The following is a 17,288-nucleotide window of genomic DNA, read 5'->3' on the forward strand; positions in this document are numbered from 1 at the left end:
TTCCAAGACCAAATTGATTCAATTAAAGTAATAATTTAACTATTGATCCAGAATGATTGTTCTGTATTTTTAAAGGCACACATATTGTTATATATACATACATACATACATATATATATATATATATATATCTGCTTGTTAGAGGGTTTTTTCCACGTTGGTTAGGTTCATAACAAATTAGTGTTTTGTATCTATTATTGTTGATATTGTTAACTTTTAAAGAACTCACCATATCTTGATGTTGATACATTTCTTAAAATAGAATAATGAAATATATCAGGTACAATCTTAGCAAAAAGCTGAAAATAAATCAAAGCATAAATTGCAAATTACATTCTGGATCACATATTAAGGAAAACAGCTTATGGTTATGGTTATGTATTAAAAGGGAAAAATATAAAAGGATACCGTTTCTTTAATACTCTTTAGTTGCCAATTTTGAGTAATCTAATTTATCAAGAAAAATATATTAAATGATTTTAAATAAAGGTAAACAAAAAGAATAGCAAACATCATTATTTCCTAACTAGTTATATTAGTACTAAGCAGCCAAACAGTTTTGTATAGTTTATTTTTGTCTTATAATATCTTAAAGTTAGGTCACATTTCTCCTACTTCATATAAATCAGCCTTGACACACAGAGATTTAGTAAATTTTATGATGTCAATATGTATATCCATTAAATAAGATTTCTAGCATGAAATTTTAGCCCATGTCTCCTATTTTTAAATTTGCATTTTAAAACTATACAAAACTGCATTTTAAATCAAAGCAATGTTAAACCCAGAGCAGATTATTTCCAGGAAGTTTCTGGGGTCTATTCTCTATTGATGCATAAGGAAATTTTCACAGGCAGTGGTCACCACAATTTTTGTGAAAGCTGCCCCAAATAAATGCCCTACATGTGTTTTTATGGTGAGAAGCACTAAAACAGGCTTCATGAGCAGCAGAGAATATAGGAACATCTGCCCCATCCTCCCCTGATAGTCTGTTTCTCACAAACGCTGGAAAGAGCCGCAGCAGTAAACACAGGCCATGTTGACAGCAAAGCCACTATGGTTTACGAGTCTAGAACCCTCTCCCGTGACTTGCCCCAGAACCACTGCTTCCGTTCATCTGAATGCGGATACTACACACTTTGCGGAGGGTTCTCAGTGATACCAGGCATGGTTAAAAATAATAAGCACTCTGATGATTTTATGAAATTGTTTTTTCTAGCCTGCAAAACACAGGTTTACGATTTGAAATCAATCCTGGGTTTTGGACATTTAAAAAAATGAGGGATAGAAAGCCCTAAGGAACGGGGCCCATCTGTTATCCAAAGGTATGTCTATCTTCTAGTATATAGTTTACTGTAAATTTAATTATAAAATGCCCAAATGTTAGGCCAAGCATAACCTTTGGAAGGAAATAATGAAATGCCCCAGACTAAGAAGGCAAAATTACCAGATGACCCAAACAGGAGTCACACAAGCCTCTTAAGCAAAGAGCACAGTAGGACACATGCAAATTTTCACGGGTGACAAACGCCAGGCACATGCGTGAAAGGGAAAGGCTCTGCCTGACACTGTCCCTCTACCTCTTAACCCTAATGTGCAGCTAGAAACAGGAGTAGCTCTAAACATTTGTCCCCAGCCCAACCGGAAATTTCACCCTCTATTTCTCATTGTCAAAAAAGTTTATTACTAGCCTGGCAAACTATTCATAGACAACTATCCAATGCCAGATATTTAAGACACCAACATCCAAGACAACAGATCCCATGAATAGTATTTTAAGTAATTTGGATGATCCCAACTTTCAGACCACTACTTCTTAAGTATTAGAGCCACAGAATTCATCAGAACCCAACAGAACATTAGAGAACAGAACATTTAACACCTCTATAAATCATTCCTTTATAGTTTCCCTCCAATTCCCCAAAGAGTTTCAAAAAGAAATAATAATTCTGCCTTAGTTGGGAAAAACTGTACATGGAAATGCCTTAATTCTTCGCCATAGATACCAAGATAGGATGAATCTTTTAATTCATTGACGATTTAAAAATTCAATCCAAAAATAAATTTAAAAAAATAAAACTCAATCCCAGGGATGAAGGACTTTGAAACCACCATTATCTATGTGAAACACCATGAAATATTTATGTAATCATGTGAACAGGGGGCAATTTATCCAGTAGAAACTATTACCATAGTAAGTGTATATTATATAAAATCAGCTCTAAATCCCCATGCATGTTAAAAAAAAAAAAAAAGTACGGCTAAGTGTGAGCTGCAATTTGTGTTTTTTTTTATTTGCTATTTGTTGGTATGCAAACATTTAGCAGGTAATTACTAAGTACCTACAAATCTTAACACTGAAATAAAGTAGGCGTACCAAAGGCTTTAGAAAAATATTTTGGGTGGCAGGAAGCTTATATTTGGATAGTCTATCTGCGGAATTAGTTTCTGTAAATGTAGCAACACATACCTTTGACCATTTAGGGATCTCTGCTAGAAACTGAGTTCGAGAACTCAAACGTATGAAAATAAGGCTAAAGATTTTTGAAAAACAACACTATTTTTGGCAAAGTAAGCATAAACCCAGAAATTTGAAATTTGCAATTGCGTCTTCTTTTGTGTACATCAGTACAAATTTAAACCATGATGATGTATTTCCTAAAATCTCATAAATCGATAATATCTGTACAAGGCAACCCTCACCTTGTGATCTGATGGTGTTACAATAGGAAAACGTGTCAGTTCTGGAGAATTTATATCATTAATCTACAGAATGGTTAAAAAGATACTGACCAAATGAAGAATTCAGTTTTAAAATTTAATTGACTCTAGGTTATCCACATGTAAATAACTGACGGCAAATCCTTAGTCTCAAACTGGCTCTCCCCTGACATCTAGTACGTAGCAAGGATGTCTCTCCAACCTTTAGTTAGTGTATGGCAGAAAATGAGGGTCTCTAATAAAATATAACTAGAAAAAGTTTTTTTTCCTCCAAAGTCAACTACTATATTCTAAAGCTAAGAAACTGGTTTTGCCTATTCATACCTTTTTCCTTCTATAACAAGTTCACTTAACATTTTATTAGACTAAGTTAGAACTAAAATTGTTGAACCTGTGAAAGAATATGGAATGAACACATAGATATCTGCACAATTTTACCACACATAATAAAACTTTACCCTATTTGGGCTTTAATGTATTCCTTTATGCTTTATTAGAAATTCTATTATGACCATAATTACCTCTTTAATTATGCACTACTATTAATTAAGTGGTAAAATCAGAAAACTGAAAAGCTTTACAGCATTAAAGTGTAAAATTTATTTAATTCGATATTATTTAACTGAACTCTATACTTTGTAACAAATCAATTTTTAGTAACTGGGTGTACATTTTGCAACTAATTTGCCCTGGGAGATTCCCAAGCATGCGCTGTCAATCACATTAGGCTATGCTACTAGTATTTTTCTATGGTTGTAGTGACTGATACCACTTTGAAATTTTTTCAAGCCAACTTATTTCGGCTGCATTCTATTATCTTTGATAACTGATCATTTATTTGTCCCCATGAAAAAACAGGTCTTGGCTCTAGCAATGTAAACTCCTTAGCTCCCTTCTAGGTTGCCTGACACAGCGTAACAATTCTCAGACTGGTTCGAGTTCTGGTTGGTACAGATGTCTGAGGAAAGGCATTCGAAGCCCCTTTCTCCACTTCTCTCAAGGAAATGGGGTACTTACTGGATTGGTGCCCTCTCAAGACACACACTGAGCTATCTTCCTTTGAGAGAGAGATTCTCTGAGGACATGTGTGTATCAGGGTTTCAGGTTCCATTGCCCCTGGGGCTTCATGATGGCAGGAGAATCAGTGCTTCCTCACACCGCAGTGAAAAGCAGTTAAGTCCGAGTCTGGTTAGGCACAGGAAGGATACTGACCACGGATTCTGCTTTGAGTCTATTCAGGCCTAAGGGGCTTTTTTACAGCAGCCCTTCATGAGATCCAGGAGAACTGGGATAACAACTAAGGGTCATTTGGGCCCCTCTGCATATCTGTAACAATCCAGAGCTTTGGGGAAATAAGCACTGGTCAAGGAGTTTGTTGTTCCTGGGTTCACTGGCCCTATTTCATGTAACAACTCAAGTGGGATAAACGATGCCTGGAAGCAATGTTTGTGCCTCATGTCTTATCCCAAGCTGTAATCTGCTTAGAGATGAATAAGACCAGAGCAAAATGGTGATGAGCCTTTATACTGATATCCAATGAATACAAAAGTAACTCAAAATATAAAGTTGATATAAAAAATTTCCCCCACTGATTTATTTGCAGAACCCCCTTATGCTGGATCACAGGAGACATCTATCTACACTCCATTCACAATGCCTCTGGACACCAACTCCACCAACTGTTGACTGATGTGTAAAATACATAGGAAGGAAGGAAAGAAAGATAAAGGGGGAGAGAGGGAGGGGGAGAGAGAAAGGTATGGGGTAGACTTTAATTATACAGCAAACTTCAGGACGTTGTTAGCGATCCTAATTTAAAACTGTCTTTTCTAACCTGGAATTGTCCACAGAGCCCTGCAGAGTTCCCAACTCGTAGCTGTTCTGGGCTGGGCTGGGCTGAGCTATCAGAAAGCTAGGTGTGTCGATATGCTTCCTCAGCGTCCCATGAGCTGCGCTTTTAGAGTAGGGGCCTCCTCGTAGATCAGAGCATCCCTACGAAATAGCTTCGTACAACCACCACCAGCTTCACTACAGAAATGTTGCCGTGGCCCCTTCTACTCCACCATTCACCCCTACTCGGTGAAGGACCGCATGAAAGTCTTCTTTCAGAACTGCAGGTGAGAAAAGCCATAATTTCCCCCAAATAACTGGTCTGATTTTCCCCCAACAAACATCATGAATTATAGGAGCAACAACATTTTTCTTTTTCTGCTGGCTACCAGAAGCTGCCAGCCAAATTATAAGACATACTTAGGATCCTATGCCTGACATATCTGCATGTTAATAACTCTCCTCCTGATACCTTACCTTTTATTCTATCCTTTTTACCCTCCCCCAGCCCTTGTTAATTCTGCTACTTTGTTGCATGCATTCCTGAAAGCCACTTCATATCCTTCCCCAAACAAAGTAGAATATAAACAAATAGAAATGAGGACACAGGGGGCGCCTGGGTGGTGCAGTCGCTAAGCGTCTCTCTTTGGCTCAGGGTGCGATTCCGGCGTTCTGGGATCGAGCCCCACATCAGGCTCCTCCGCTGGGAGCCTGCTTATTCCTCTCCCACTCCCCCTGCTGTGTTCCCTCTCTCGCTGGCTGTCTCTCTCTATGTCAAATAAATAAATAAAATCTTTAAAAAAAAAAAAAAAGAAATGAAGAAACAAATTCTATTTCTCTTTTAAACTATCCTCTCAAGGAATCACAAAAAGTAGCTGAACAGAAGGTTTCCACTGTGTAATATTATCCATGATTTAATCTTTGACATAGTTTATAGAAGATGATTTATAAAAATAAAATGAATTCTTCAATTACTGTACTTACATAAAAATAGGATGTCCCTATAACTCTCCCACATCTAAATGTATAGAACAGTGATGATGAATATGGAAAGATATTGACTGCAGCACATTTCATAAAACCAAAATATTGAAAATCACCTAACTATGCATAAACAGGGATTTTTACATTAATTAAGTATATCCATACAATGATATACTATACAGCCATTTAAAAGGATGAGTCGAGTTTACATGAACTGGTAAGGACTGGCCTCTAAAATGTAATATATGAAAAAAGAATACAGAATAGTTCTTGCCTTATGCTATCAATTTATAAACAAGGATAATTTTGCAAATGCTTATAAATCTCTGCAAAGATCAATAGGAAACAGTTCCTGGGGGGTTGGAACTAGGTGTCAGGAAAACAGGGAAGTCAGAAATACTTACCTTCACTACCTTCTCTCTCTTTTCAAGTATTTTAATTTTTCCCTTAAGCATTATTTTGTTAAATAAAATGATTTTAATACATAATTAAGATAAAGATTAGAATTACTAATGGAAAAGTTATGCCCCTACGGTTTTAAAGTCACTTTATTTAAGTATTTTGACACAACAATATTTTAATATTTCCCGAAAACCTTTTTATCATAACAGGTCTCCCAAAAAACTTTATTCAGATATCAAAATTCTACATAATCCTCCCTAAAAATAAAAAAGAAAATCCGCTATACAAAGTGATAAAAATTATGACTGACTTATAAATAAAAGGTCAATGAATTAAGCAATTCCTAAAAGAATGTGGAAATCTTTCTTACAACTAAAAAGGACCTCACATCCATAAAAACTACACAACAGATTGCCCGGATGCCAGGTGGAAATCCTGGCAAATGGACAAACCACATTCCCAATATCAGCTAGTTGCCTCTGATCCAAGAGGAAATAGATGTAAAGGGGGTTAAAGGTCCTTCACTGACCTACCAGAGGGGCTTTTGGGGGAAAGAGTAGGGATCAGAGTATCCTAGAATCAAGCATCACACTCTGGATATGGAATTGCCAGGGCTTTACGTCAGCACTCCAATCCAGTTTTTTCCATTACTATCTACTACCAAGTAAGTAACCACTGGCCAGTTGGTCAAAACCACAAATGTATACGCCATTTGTTCACACATAAAAAGTTATCTTGCAGAAATACTAGAACACATCTAAAACAATATTTCTTCACTGTATATTTCAAGGTTACTTATTTTAGAATTGTCTGTATTAGTAAGAGATTAGAATCAACACAAATGCCCATCAATAAGAAACGGATTAATAAATTATGGTAGAGCCATGCAATGGAATACACACATCCATTAACAAAAAAACAAAAAACAAAAAATGTGAGCAGGCTCTTCGTGTCTTCATGTACTGATGATAAAGAAAGCTTTCCAAGACAATTGTTAAGGAAAAGAAGGTACAAAACAATGTATACAGTATACCTTCCACTTGTGTAAAAGAGATAGGGTAGAGAAGATACAGAAATTTGCCCATAAGTCTGTAAAATCTTTCTGAAAGTTACACAAAAAGCTGATAATATTCATTGCTCTGAGGAGGGATATCTGAAGAAATAAATGCATTTTCTCTTACAAAGTAAATATTTTTAAAAGACTGATGGGAAAAAATTTTAAACCTGCATCAAATTGGTGGGAAAGGGGTGAAAATATCTGTGTGTGGTGGTGAGGAAGGAGGGGGGAGTAGTGAGGATTAGGCCATCAGAACCCTCCTCTCCTTCCCTTTCATCTCCTGCATGATGTAGGCCCAGTCCCCATGATGAGTATCTTCCATTACTCATTGAGGGAGGCTGCATGCTGTCACTCGACACCGCCGGACCATCGCTTTAAAAGCATGCAGTTGAAAAAGAACGATTTCTCAACGTTTGCTGCAGCATGGACGGGACTGGAGGAGATATGCTAAGCAAAATAAGCGGAGAAAGATAATTATCATATGGTTTCTCTCATCTATGGAACATAAGAAGTAGGAAGATCAGTAGGAGAAAGAAGGGAAGAATGAAGGGGGGTAAACAGAAGGGGGAATGAAGCACAAGAGACTATGGACTCTGGGAAACAAACTGAGGGCTTCAGAGGGGAGGGGGGTGGGGGAATGGGATAGACTGGTGATGGGTAGTAAGGAGGGCACGTATTGCATGGTGCACTGGGTGTTATACGCAAGTCATGAATCATGGAACTTTACATCGAAAACTAGGGATGTACTGTATGGTGACTAACATAATAAAAAATTATTATTAAAAAATTAAAAAACTAAAAGCATGCAGTTTAGTTCAATGGACTCAAGAGGCAAAGAACATGAATTCAACAGATAAAAAGTACCCTTCAAAAATGCTATCTATTACATTTGCTATAAGAGGGACGAAGGGAGGAAAACCACACCTATGTTTTTCAAAGCTTATCCGAAAGTTTTCAAGGAGAAATACAGTGTTGCTTCTGGGCCAGAAGTGGCTCACTGGTAGCAGGGAGTACGGTGCGTCCGTGTACTTTCCGCAGCAGCACATCTCTGTGGCCGTATTTGGAGGCGGATCTAGCAGCTGACCTCGCAGTGACTGGGGTGTCTCCCCCTCTGTGACCTGACCTCCCAGCTAAGGAAGTACTAACATTTCTAATCCACAGAGGTTAAGACCTTCCCAGATTAACTTTATGAGGGGATTTTAGGAAATGAGTAGATCTTAAAAGTATTAGATAAAGAACAGTTCCAACAGGAGAAAAGATGAAGGAACAAAGTAATATCTGTGAAACTCAACTTTCAAGGCTACAGACACTCAAAAACTACGTGTTTGAAAAGGTCAAACTTCTTCAACATTGATTTTAGTTTGGAACCTGCATTCCAAGACCACTTGAAGTTACCGAAAGTACATGCTGTTCTTAAATAAGCTTTTCACGGAAAGTGGTAGTTGAATAATCTTAATCAAAAACTTCACTTCCTGAGGATTTGGAGATGCAGGTCTAGTGCTAAAAGTAGTTATAAGATTGTCCACTGCCTTGCTTTTATTCCTACCTGAAGGGGGGGAAAAAAAAAGAACCAGAATCTGCATTACCATCACCAAAATAGAGAAGGAAGCTAAGATGGTGAAGTGTGCTCAGCTCCATTAAGCTGCCCCAAGACCTGCTGGTCACCCTAAACACGGCTCTGACCAGTATCTCCCACTTGAGACCCCCAGTTACTCCTGGAGTAGGTATGAGTGTATGGGTATAAAGAAGGTTAACTCTAACATGCTAATTCACATTCAGTGGTGGTCACATAGTTGTTGACTAAAAATGGAAAGGCATTTCCTAGGAATAACCTCTCTGTGGGGGAACACCACGTATGGTCTTCAAACCAAGTCCAGTATTTCTCATTTACTCTTGATTATTTTAAAGAGAAGTGTTCAAAATCTAAATAATCAAAGAAAGGTATAATTTATAGAACTTTGTCACTAGGGACAGGTAACCAGCATAGGGAGTAAAAATCAATCGCATTCCATTTTCACGATTAAGTTTTTGAACCCAAATACAAGAATGAAACATGAAATTTAAATGTTTCATTTACAAAATCAAAATCTCTGCTTAAACTAATAACCTTTTCATTTGAAATACAGAAATTTAACAATTTGCTCTTCTTTCAATGGCTCACAATCCTGAGCCAGTAATATGTATTATCCAGCAAAAGTATTTAACAACTCCAAAATAGTTTCAGAATAAATTACTGCTCCTCCGTCCTGCTGTTGCACTAACCTATACATTTATATGACATTGATAAGAATTCAGACGTTTCACTTTCTCTGACAACCGTACAGTTGTAGCCTTTGGAGGGGCAGGAGGAAATGGGCTTTAGAACCAATAGAGCAAAGTCAAACTCTAGGCATAGGTTTTACATCTTCCCAAAAGTTTCAGAAAAATATATCAGAACATCTGCATTTTGCCCGGTTTTAAGGAAAAATGATACAAAATCACCCTAATTTACATAATTTCCTTTAGAAACCACAAACTGCTTAGCGACAGCCAAAGAACTCAGAAACTAAATAGCTTTGTTGAAACCTGGAACTTGTTGTATTTTGAATTTTAATCTTCACACCTCTAAAAAGTGCTTTCAACAGAGACACTACTGTCATAGCCACATATATAGCCAAATCAGTAAGTAACCAGAAAGCCACCATTTAGAAATATAATATTCAGATCCTCTATACTCTTTCTACATTAAGGAAGCTCTTTAAATAGCTAACCAGGTATAAAAGTTAGTGACGCTCACATGTCCCAAACTACACAGCACTTTTGGTTAAGAGTTGGTTCCACAGCATACGCAGTTGGTTGGTTTTTTTTTAATAAAGTACACAAAACCTGAGAGATCTTTTTTACAGAGATCTCCACTTGGTAGGAGAAATTGCTAAAATCATTAAAATGAAGTGGACCATTAATATGATGGGAAAGTGAAGGAATAAATTACAGAACGAGGAACAAGTATTTTGTGACAATCTGAGTAATTAAGGTGCCGTGTGCTGTAAACATGTAAGTATCAGTGTTTTGTAATTAAGAAAATCACTTTACCACTAAGAGCCACCTCAATAGTTGATAAAGATAAAGCCCAAGACAATTAGAAAATCAAGTTCTGAATTTTCAATATGTAGAGACCTGTTTCTGGGTCAAGAATGGGGGTGAAACAGGTGATGAGGATTAAGGAGGACACTCGTGATGAGCACAGGGTGGTGGATGGAAGTGCTGAATCACTATATTGGGCACCTGAAACTAATATTACACTGTATGTTAACTAACTGGAATTTAAATAAAAACTTAAAAAAAAAGAATATAAAACAAAGAATCAATGGACAGAAAGAAGGCAAGGGTATGACCTCTGAAAGAACACAAGCCGCCTGCTTCTGGCCTAGGTCCTGCTTTCCGCAGCCGGGCAGGAATGTTGGGATGGAACGTCAGGTGGCACGGGCAGGAAGCACAAGACAGCCCCTACGCCTGTCTGGGTAGCATCCGTCCTTCCTCAGTCCCCGAGGGAAGGATGAGGAGTCCGGCTGAATGCGGCTTTGTGGCTAGCCACTGTGAGCAGCAGTGCAGGCCGAGCAACAGGAGCTCCCTGCCAGCTACCTGTCCTCTCCAAACAAGGCCGCGGAAAGGGGAGTAGCAAGTGAACGTGAAACGCAGCACGTTCTTGGTCAGCGCATCTCTTTGACTCACAGGAATAGAGTCAAAATGTCTTGCATATGCTCAACCAAATGGATTAAACACCAAAGGGCCACTGCACAAGGGCGTGAGATACGATAGAAATATATATATAATAAGGATATGGCCTCCCCCACTAACACATCTTCTAAGGGATAAATCAGGAAGTTCTGTGTCTAGGTGGAAATAGCTTCCTTTTGCTTTGCTGTGCTAATTTGAGGGAAAATTCCTAAGAGAATCATTCAGAAAACAAGAACCAGACCTTTGCTAAGGAAAGGAGAATGCTCCTTACCGGTAAGAACTCTGAAATGATCTAAGGGTCAGAAAGACAAAATCAATTTTCATATTAAATTTCCCGGAGGCTCTTTGGAATTTTTATAGGTAGTCCATTAGCAGGTACAAGAGTTAATGAACAGCAAGGCATTTTTCCTTGAATAAATGTAGTGACAAAAGTTTCAGTTTCATAAAAGCTTCTTTTAAAAACTAATCAGAAGCTTTTTGTTTGTCCCCAGCAAGCCTCTCTCTGGTGTTTTTCTTCCTACTTTGAGCTGACCTCTGACCCCTACAATCCTCTACCTGTTTACAGCAAAACAAAGACCGAAGAGCTCTAAGCTGACAAGAGACATTTGGACCATCTGAGATTCTGAAAGTACAAAACACAAGGAAACATCCATCTTTGAACTCGTTTTTACAACTTTGCCATCTACAATATTAATGTTAAAGATCCACCTGGCTCTTTTTAATTTAAAGGTGTTTTATTTTATTGTAACAAGGAGAACCTTAGAATCATTGTTTTTATTTTGGCAGTAAAATGCAAAAATACATTTATCATGCCTAGAAAACAAAGAATCTGATAGCATGTGTATGTCCCATCTCATAACACTCTTTCAAAAGCAGTATTCGTTTATATTTCTTTACTTCCATCAAACATCTATGTAGCACTACTCTGTGCAGGAACTCCATTAAGTGCTTTACGAATAACTCATTTACGGTCCTATGAGGTATTATACTATTTTACATCCATTTCAGAGATGAGGAAAATAAAGCACAGAGAAGTTGAATGACTTGCTCACGGTCACACAGCTAATAAGGGATGGAACTGAAGTTTAAACCCAGGCAGTGCAGCTCGAGTCCGTGCTCCCTCCATTACGTTGCATCTCAAACTTTCACCAAATCTGAGATAAACCGTGATTGGTGCGGGGTCACCTTACACGCGTCTTTATAACGTTACCATTTCAATAACTGACTTGCCATTGTTACAGCTTCCGCAGCTTCTCAGGGAATACAAAGAAAGAAGAGATAAATACTATCAAATACTGCACTTCACCACTTTAGATTCTGTTAGAAGCAAAATGAAGGTATAGAAAATAATAAAATGGTGTCTCGTCTCTGCTGGGAAAGCTAGTCTGCTAGGAACTTGGATCTTTAAATCCAGTAAGGCCACTGTAACTCTGAAAGGTCTTTCCGCTCCTTCAATCATTCCAATTCAGAATCACCCAGCTGGTGTATACCAGAGAAAATTTAATTACATGTAAAAAGAACAGCTCTGAGAGGTTCTTTCTGGGGAATTCCACAGTTGATGAACCTCTCAGAGACAGAGGAATTTTATCCTTGGAATTCTTTTCGCGCATCTGGCAGAGTGCGCACGTCCTCCCACACCCCTGCACCCCGGCCTCTGCGGCTGCTCTGGCACTCTGCCTCCAGACAAGGTGTGCTCCCCTGTGCTCGGGGCCTTCTGCCAGAACGGCCTTGTCCTGGTAGGCCTGGGGTGCTGTGCACACCCCAAACCACTTCAATCTTCATTTGGGGAGTGTCCTGCCAATTAAAACAGCAGAGGAGAAAGTTATCTCCATTCCTGCAAAGAAAGTACTTTTTTAAACTTGGGAACAGTGTGTGTGTTGGGCCAAGAGAAGGGTCCTCTCTTCACTCTTTGATTATCAAAGACTGACTGCTCTTCAAATTGCACGCCTGTGGCCTCCAGCTGTGCAAATACTTCTGAGGCGGTGCGATAACTGGCGGAAGACAACTCCACCAGGTACCATTCTTCTTTTGGGCCATTTTCCCGTAAACAGTTAACCAGTCGGGCACAGCAGCTTTGCCTAGTTCTTGTGATTACTGGAAACTGAGTTACCATCATCTCCCCTTATAAAAAGAGATAATGGCCCCACCATGCAAAAAGTCTGGCCCGGTGGCGGCTTACAGGTAACAGACAAATGTTAATCCCCTTTCCTTTTCCATAACCAACCAGGGATGTCAACCCGTGACCATTACTCTCCCTCTTCCTCAGAGTTAACGGCAGATATCATGCACAACTCTCAAAGACAAAAACAGCTGTGGGAATTCCTAGCTTTCCCCAACTTAAATCTACCCAATTGCTCTCGCCGTCAACACACCTCTAAGGCAGGCTCTGCCCTGTCCAGCTCCAGCTTTCTTCACTTCTTTATTCCTCTGAGACCCTCTCTCATAAGCAATAAAACATTGGGATGTAAGGGATCCAACTTCATTCCCATCATCTCACCAGGCACCCCAACCTAGCACAATGCCCCAGAAATTCCCAAAAATCATTGCGGATTTTCTCCTAGGGGAACTGGACTAGAATTTTAAGATCCAGATAAAGTTGTGGGGAACATTATTTCTCAAACTTCCATGATGTGGCTCTGATTTCTACCATTAAAATGTCCATGGAAGAGGTAAAAACCAGTGTTCTGATTTGGTACTTATTACATGATGTTGACTACTTCTAGGACTTAAAAATAATGTTTTTTCAGAGGTGTTATTTGATTACGGTGGGTGGTCCATTTAGAACATGGTCAATCCAATCTCACTTCAAAAAAAGAAGTTTACAAATAGGCCACTTTCCACAACAGGTATGGTGAGGATTTTATTAGTGCTAGAAGGTTCAGAGTCTGTTTAATGTAAATACAGTCTAGACTCATTATCTTACCTCCATCTCAGAGTCTGGAGCACAGAAAAGAAAAAGCCCGATGAGAAAACAGGGGCGGGAGATACTGGGGACAGATGGCTACAGTAAGCCTCGTAGGTGGCTCTCTGAATAAGCAAGCTGGCACCTTACAGACTGTTGGCTCAGGTGAAAAAGGGGCAGGATAAGGAGTCAGGAACTGAAAATTCCGTCAGAACCACACCAAAAAGACTTGCTCAGTAACGAGCCCACCGATGTGTAGAGTGAAGCCACGTGTGACTGTGGAAAGCCGCACCTCCCAGGGAGCTGAAGTCCCTGGGCCATGATACTCACGCTGACACTGTCCCCAGGACCGGCGGGCCCAGCCCCAGCAGCAGTCAATTCTCCCACCATAACGACACAGGCCAATTGATGACACTATTTGCCCGGGCCACCTACCAAACAAAAAGATTCAAAATGAATAAAGACACTTCTGAGATCAAAAATATCTTCCTATTACTTGTTTTAAAAAATTTAAATCACACCTAACAATTTTCGATGAACTTTCATACCTGCAGAAATTTAAGGATAAAACACCTTCTGGAAAATAGTTCTGCTGTGATCTAATTCCAGATTTCAGAGAGTTAAACACACACACACACACACACACACACACACACACACACACACACTCTACGCACAGGAGTAGGGGGAAAGGGAGGGGAAGATCCTTTCTTAAATGGAAATAGCATCAGCCAGAACCACAAATTCTCAAGGCTAAGACCCACAGGGTGGTTTCTGAAGCTTGAAATAAAACAGATTCCTCAAAGACCCACACCTGTTACTTGGGGGAAAACCAGTTTCGACTGATTTATCATAAACTCAAAAGTATTAAATAATATGACATGTCAAAGCAGAAAGAAAAAAATTCTGCCTTTTATTTCTGCCCTGGAAAGGGGCAGAAAGATGGGAGCTTCCTCAAAATCAAATGAAACAGACCTCTTTCCAAGATATGACTCTGGCAGAATATGTTCCCAGAAAAAATAAAACAAGAATAAATAAAACCAAGAAGAGTTTCAGGTGTAGCTAACCTCTCAAGTGTCCTCGTGGTTTGAAAATTTTCTGCATCAACAATTCATGTTATCGTCCTCACTCGTATAAATAAGGACTAAAAGTATCCAATTTCAATATACCAATTTATCCACCAGGCTCCACTTTCACACCTTATTTGGTAAATCGTTTCTTTGTTTAGATTCCCGACTTTTTAGCCCCACAGGATCAATATTTTAATTGGCTGCTTTAAAATTAAAGCTACCTTAAAATCTTATGCATAATCATGTGATGTATTTCGTATTGCAAATGTGTGTGCCAGAAAAGCACAACATACCCGAATGTGAGCAAAGAATTGCTTTAATAAAATTAAATAGCCTCCGGCCGCTACCCACATTTTCTCAAAACACTCCTAATCTTTCCAATTCCCGTTTCTTTTATCTCCCCTTACGCCGCCAAGCCCAAAGTACAAAATAACCCCAACTCTGTGTTTCCTCCGACCAGGTGGTAAACAAGCGATCGCGCTTTTCTTCTTCAGCGCTCCACTGCTTGCCCTCGAGGTACAAGAAAGCCAATCAATCGTGGAACTGATTCGTTCCAAGATTACAAGTAAAACAGGTGCGGCTGTCTTGAGGGCTGCGCAGAGGGATACCTGGCGGGTCAGGGCGGGGGTGGGGGTCTCCGAAAGAGGACGACGGGATGGCGGCGTGACCCGGGTTACAATCTCTTCCGGCTGCCCCAGCCTGGGTCCTGCGCGGCAGCAGCGATCTGCGCCCGGGGCGGGTCTGGTCTGCAAGCGCAAGGAGCACGCCCTCCGGACGGACCGACAGACACACACACACACACACACACACTCGCCCGAGCGGATCCCGCGCGCAGCCGCCGGAGGAGCGGCTGAGTGACAGCGGCGACGGAGCCCGGGTTGTCGGAACCTGTCGGAGCACGCCGCAGCCCTGCGCGCGTCCCCAAACACAAACACACGTAGCGCTCCCCCTCTCCGCCCCTATTCTGAGTCCTCCTGCCTCAGGAAAGCCGAGCGTGGAGGCAAACAGGTCCTCCCCGGAAGCCCAGGCGCTCCTCCGCCCCCACCCTTTGTGCGAGCGGCGCTGACAGCTCCGGCCGGGATCTGGCCCGGCCGCGGGAACGGGCCCCGCTCGACGAGCCGTCTAAACCACACGCGACAGCCTCCTGCCTCCCCTCGGCTCGGGAGGCTAGCCCGCGCCCTCCCCACCGAGGAGCCGGGCCCCAGGAGCCTCTCCCCCTCCCCCGCCCCGGCTCCCGGCGGCTGGGCTCCGGCGCTCGCGGGGGGCCCTCCCCAGCCTCGGGCGGCCGCTGGTTCGCGAGAGCGGCTCGACGGTTCTCCTCCCGCCGACGCCGTGCGCTGCCCAACTTCTGGGCGGGGAGACGCCTCCCCGGCCGCGCAACCCGGCGGGGAGAGAGGACCCCAGCGCTGCGACGGCGAAATTCGCACTAGAAAGAGGAGAGGGCGCCCCGTGGCCCGACCCACCTCACGTCGAACTCAGCGGCCGCCTGCAGGCAGAGCGAGGCGCCGAGCACCAGCGCCAGGAGGAAAGCCATGTCGCGCGGAGACTCGCGGGCTGGGGTGCTGGGCGCGCTCGTCTCCTCGGCTCCCGGCAGGAGCGCGGGCGCCGCGGCCACTGCAGCTGCTGTCGGAGCAGGTCTGCGGCGCGACGCCGGGAGCCCCCTCTGGCTCCCTCCCCGCGAGGGGAGGTGCTGCCGGGGGAGCTGCGCCGCCCGCGGGGAGGGGCGCAGGGGCGGGGGGCGCGTGCGCCCGCACTGCCGCCCTCCCAGCCCGGAGCCGGGGGTGCGGGCGCTTGCCCCTCGGCGGAAAGCTCCGGAGCGGGAGCGCAGAGCGCAGCGGCGTCTCTTGAGGGCCAGCCAAGCGGGGCGAGCGCCAGGCCGGGAGGGAGGTTGCGAGCCCGGCCTGGGCGAGGGAACGCAGGGCGCTCGGCAGGAAAGAGTGAGCCGGGAAGGAAAGGACCCGGGGCGTAGGTGCGCGCTCCGCGGGTTCCGCCCGAGCAGGTGGTGACCGCGGGGACGAGCCAAAGCTTCCAGCGGAGGGCGGAGAAGCCGGAGACGGGAGACGGGAGACGTTTCTGGGGCTGGAGCTGAGCAGTGTCTGCCTTTAGTGAAACCACAGCACGGCTGCACGACTTGGACAAATGAGCAAAGGCAAACTCCGGGAGTTTGCTTCTCCCGCAGAGTTGGCAAAGACTTATTTTTTATTTTGTAACCAACCGAAAGAAATGTTTGGCTCTGCAGCCGAGTTTTGTGGAAGAAACGTGCAGACTGCTTCTATCTCTGCCAGCTCAACTTCGAGCACTTTAGGATAGCAACGGCTGCCCCTCCCGGGGCGCGTGCAGGCCGGAGAGGGCGGGCTGGACTCCTTAGCAGTCTGTGCTGTCTGATCTTGGGGAGATCACTTAGAAACCATTTTAAACAGTCGTTCTGTTGTTGCAGAGTAAAAAATACTGGACTAAGACTGTTCAAATGAAAACGTGCAACGATCATCCTAAAATACACGTTAAAACATATAACCATTGAGTCACTCCTCTTCTCAAACCCTGTCCCAATGACGTTGGGTGCAGAGATGTGCCCTCTCTCATACCTCTCAGACCTAAACTCCTA

At 42.3% G+C, this 17,288-nt stretch overlaps 1 protein-coding gene across 4 annotated transcripts in view; it reads right to left on the reverse strand.

Annotated features, from left to right (window-relative positions):
- Positions 1-16,755, reverse strand: part of NPNT (nephronectin) — a 79,772-nt gene extending 63,017 nt beyond the window's left edge. The window contains exons 1-2 of one of the 4 annotated variants that reach the window (XM_011231135.3): positions 16,147-16,755; positions 13,944-14,044 (exon numbers count right to left, since the gene is read on the reverse strand). In XM_011231135.3, coding sequence (XP_011229437.1) covers positions 13,944-14,044; positions 16,147-16,217 — 172 coding nt within the window. In that variant the 5' untranslated portion in view covers positions 16,218-16,755. The remainder of the gene's footprint in view (positions 1-13,943; positions 14,045-16,146) is intronic. The other 3 variants (XM_011231136.3, XM_002924296.4, XM_011231137.3) reach the window with 3 other exon arrangements.
- Positions 16,756-17,288: the final 533 nt, after the last annotated feature.

The sequence above is a fragment of the Ailuropoda melanoleuca genome, chromosome 11 (genome assembly GCF_002007445.2).
Source record: "Ailuropoda melanoleuca isolate Jingjing chromosome 11, ASM200744v2, whole genome shotgun sequence".
NCBI classification, from domain to species: Eukaryota; Metazoa; Chordata; class Mammalia; order Carnivora; family Ursidae; genus Ailuropoda; species Ailuropoda melanoleuca.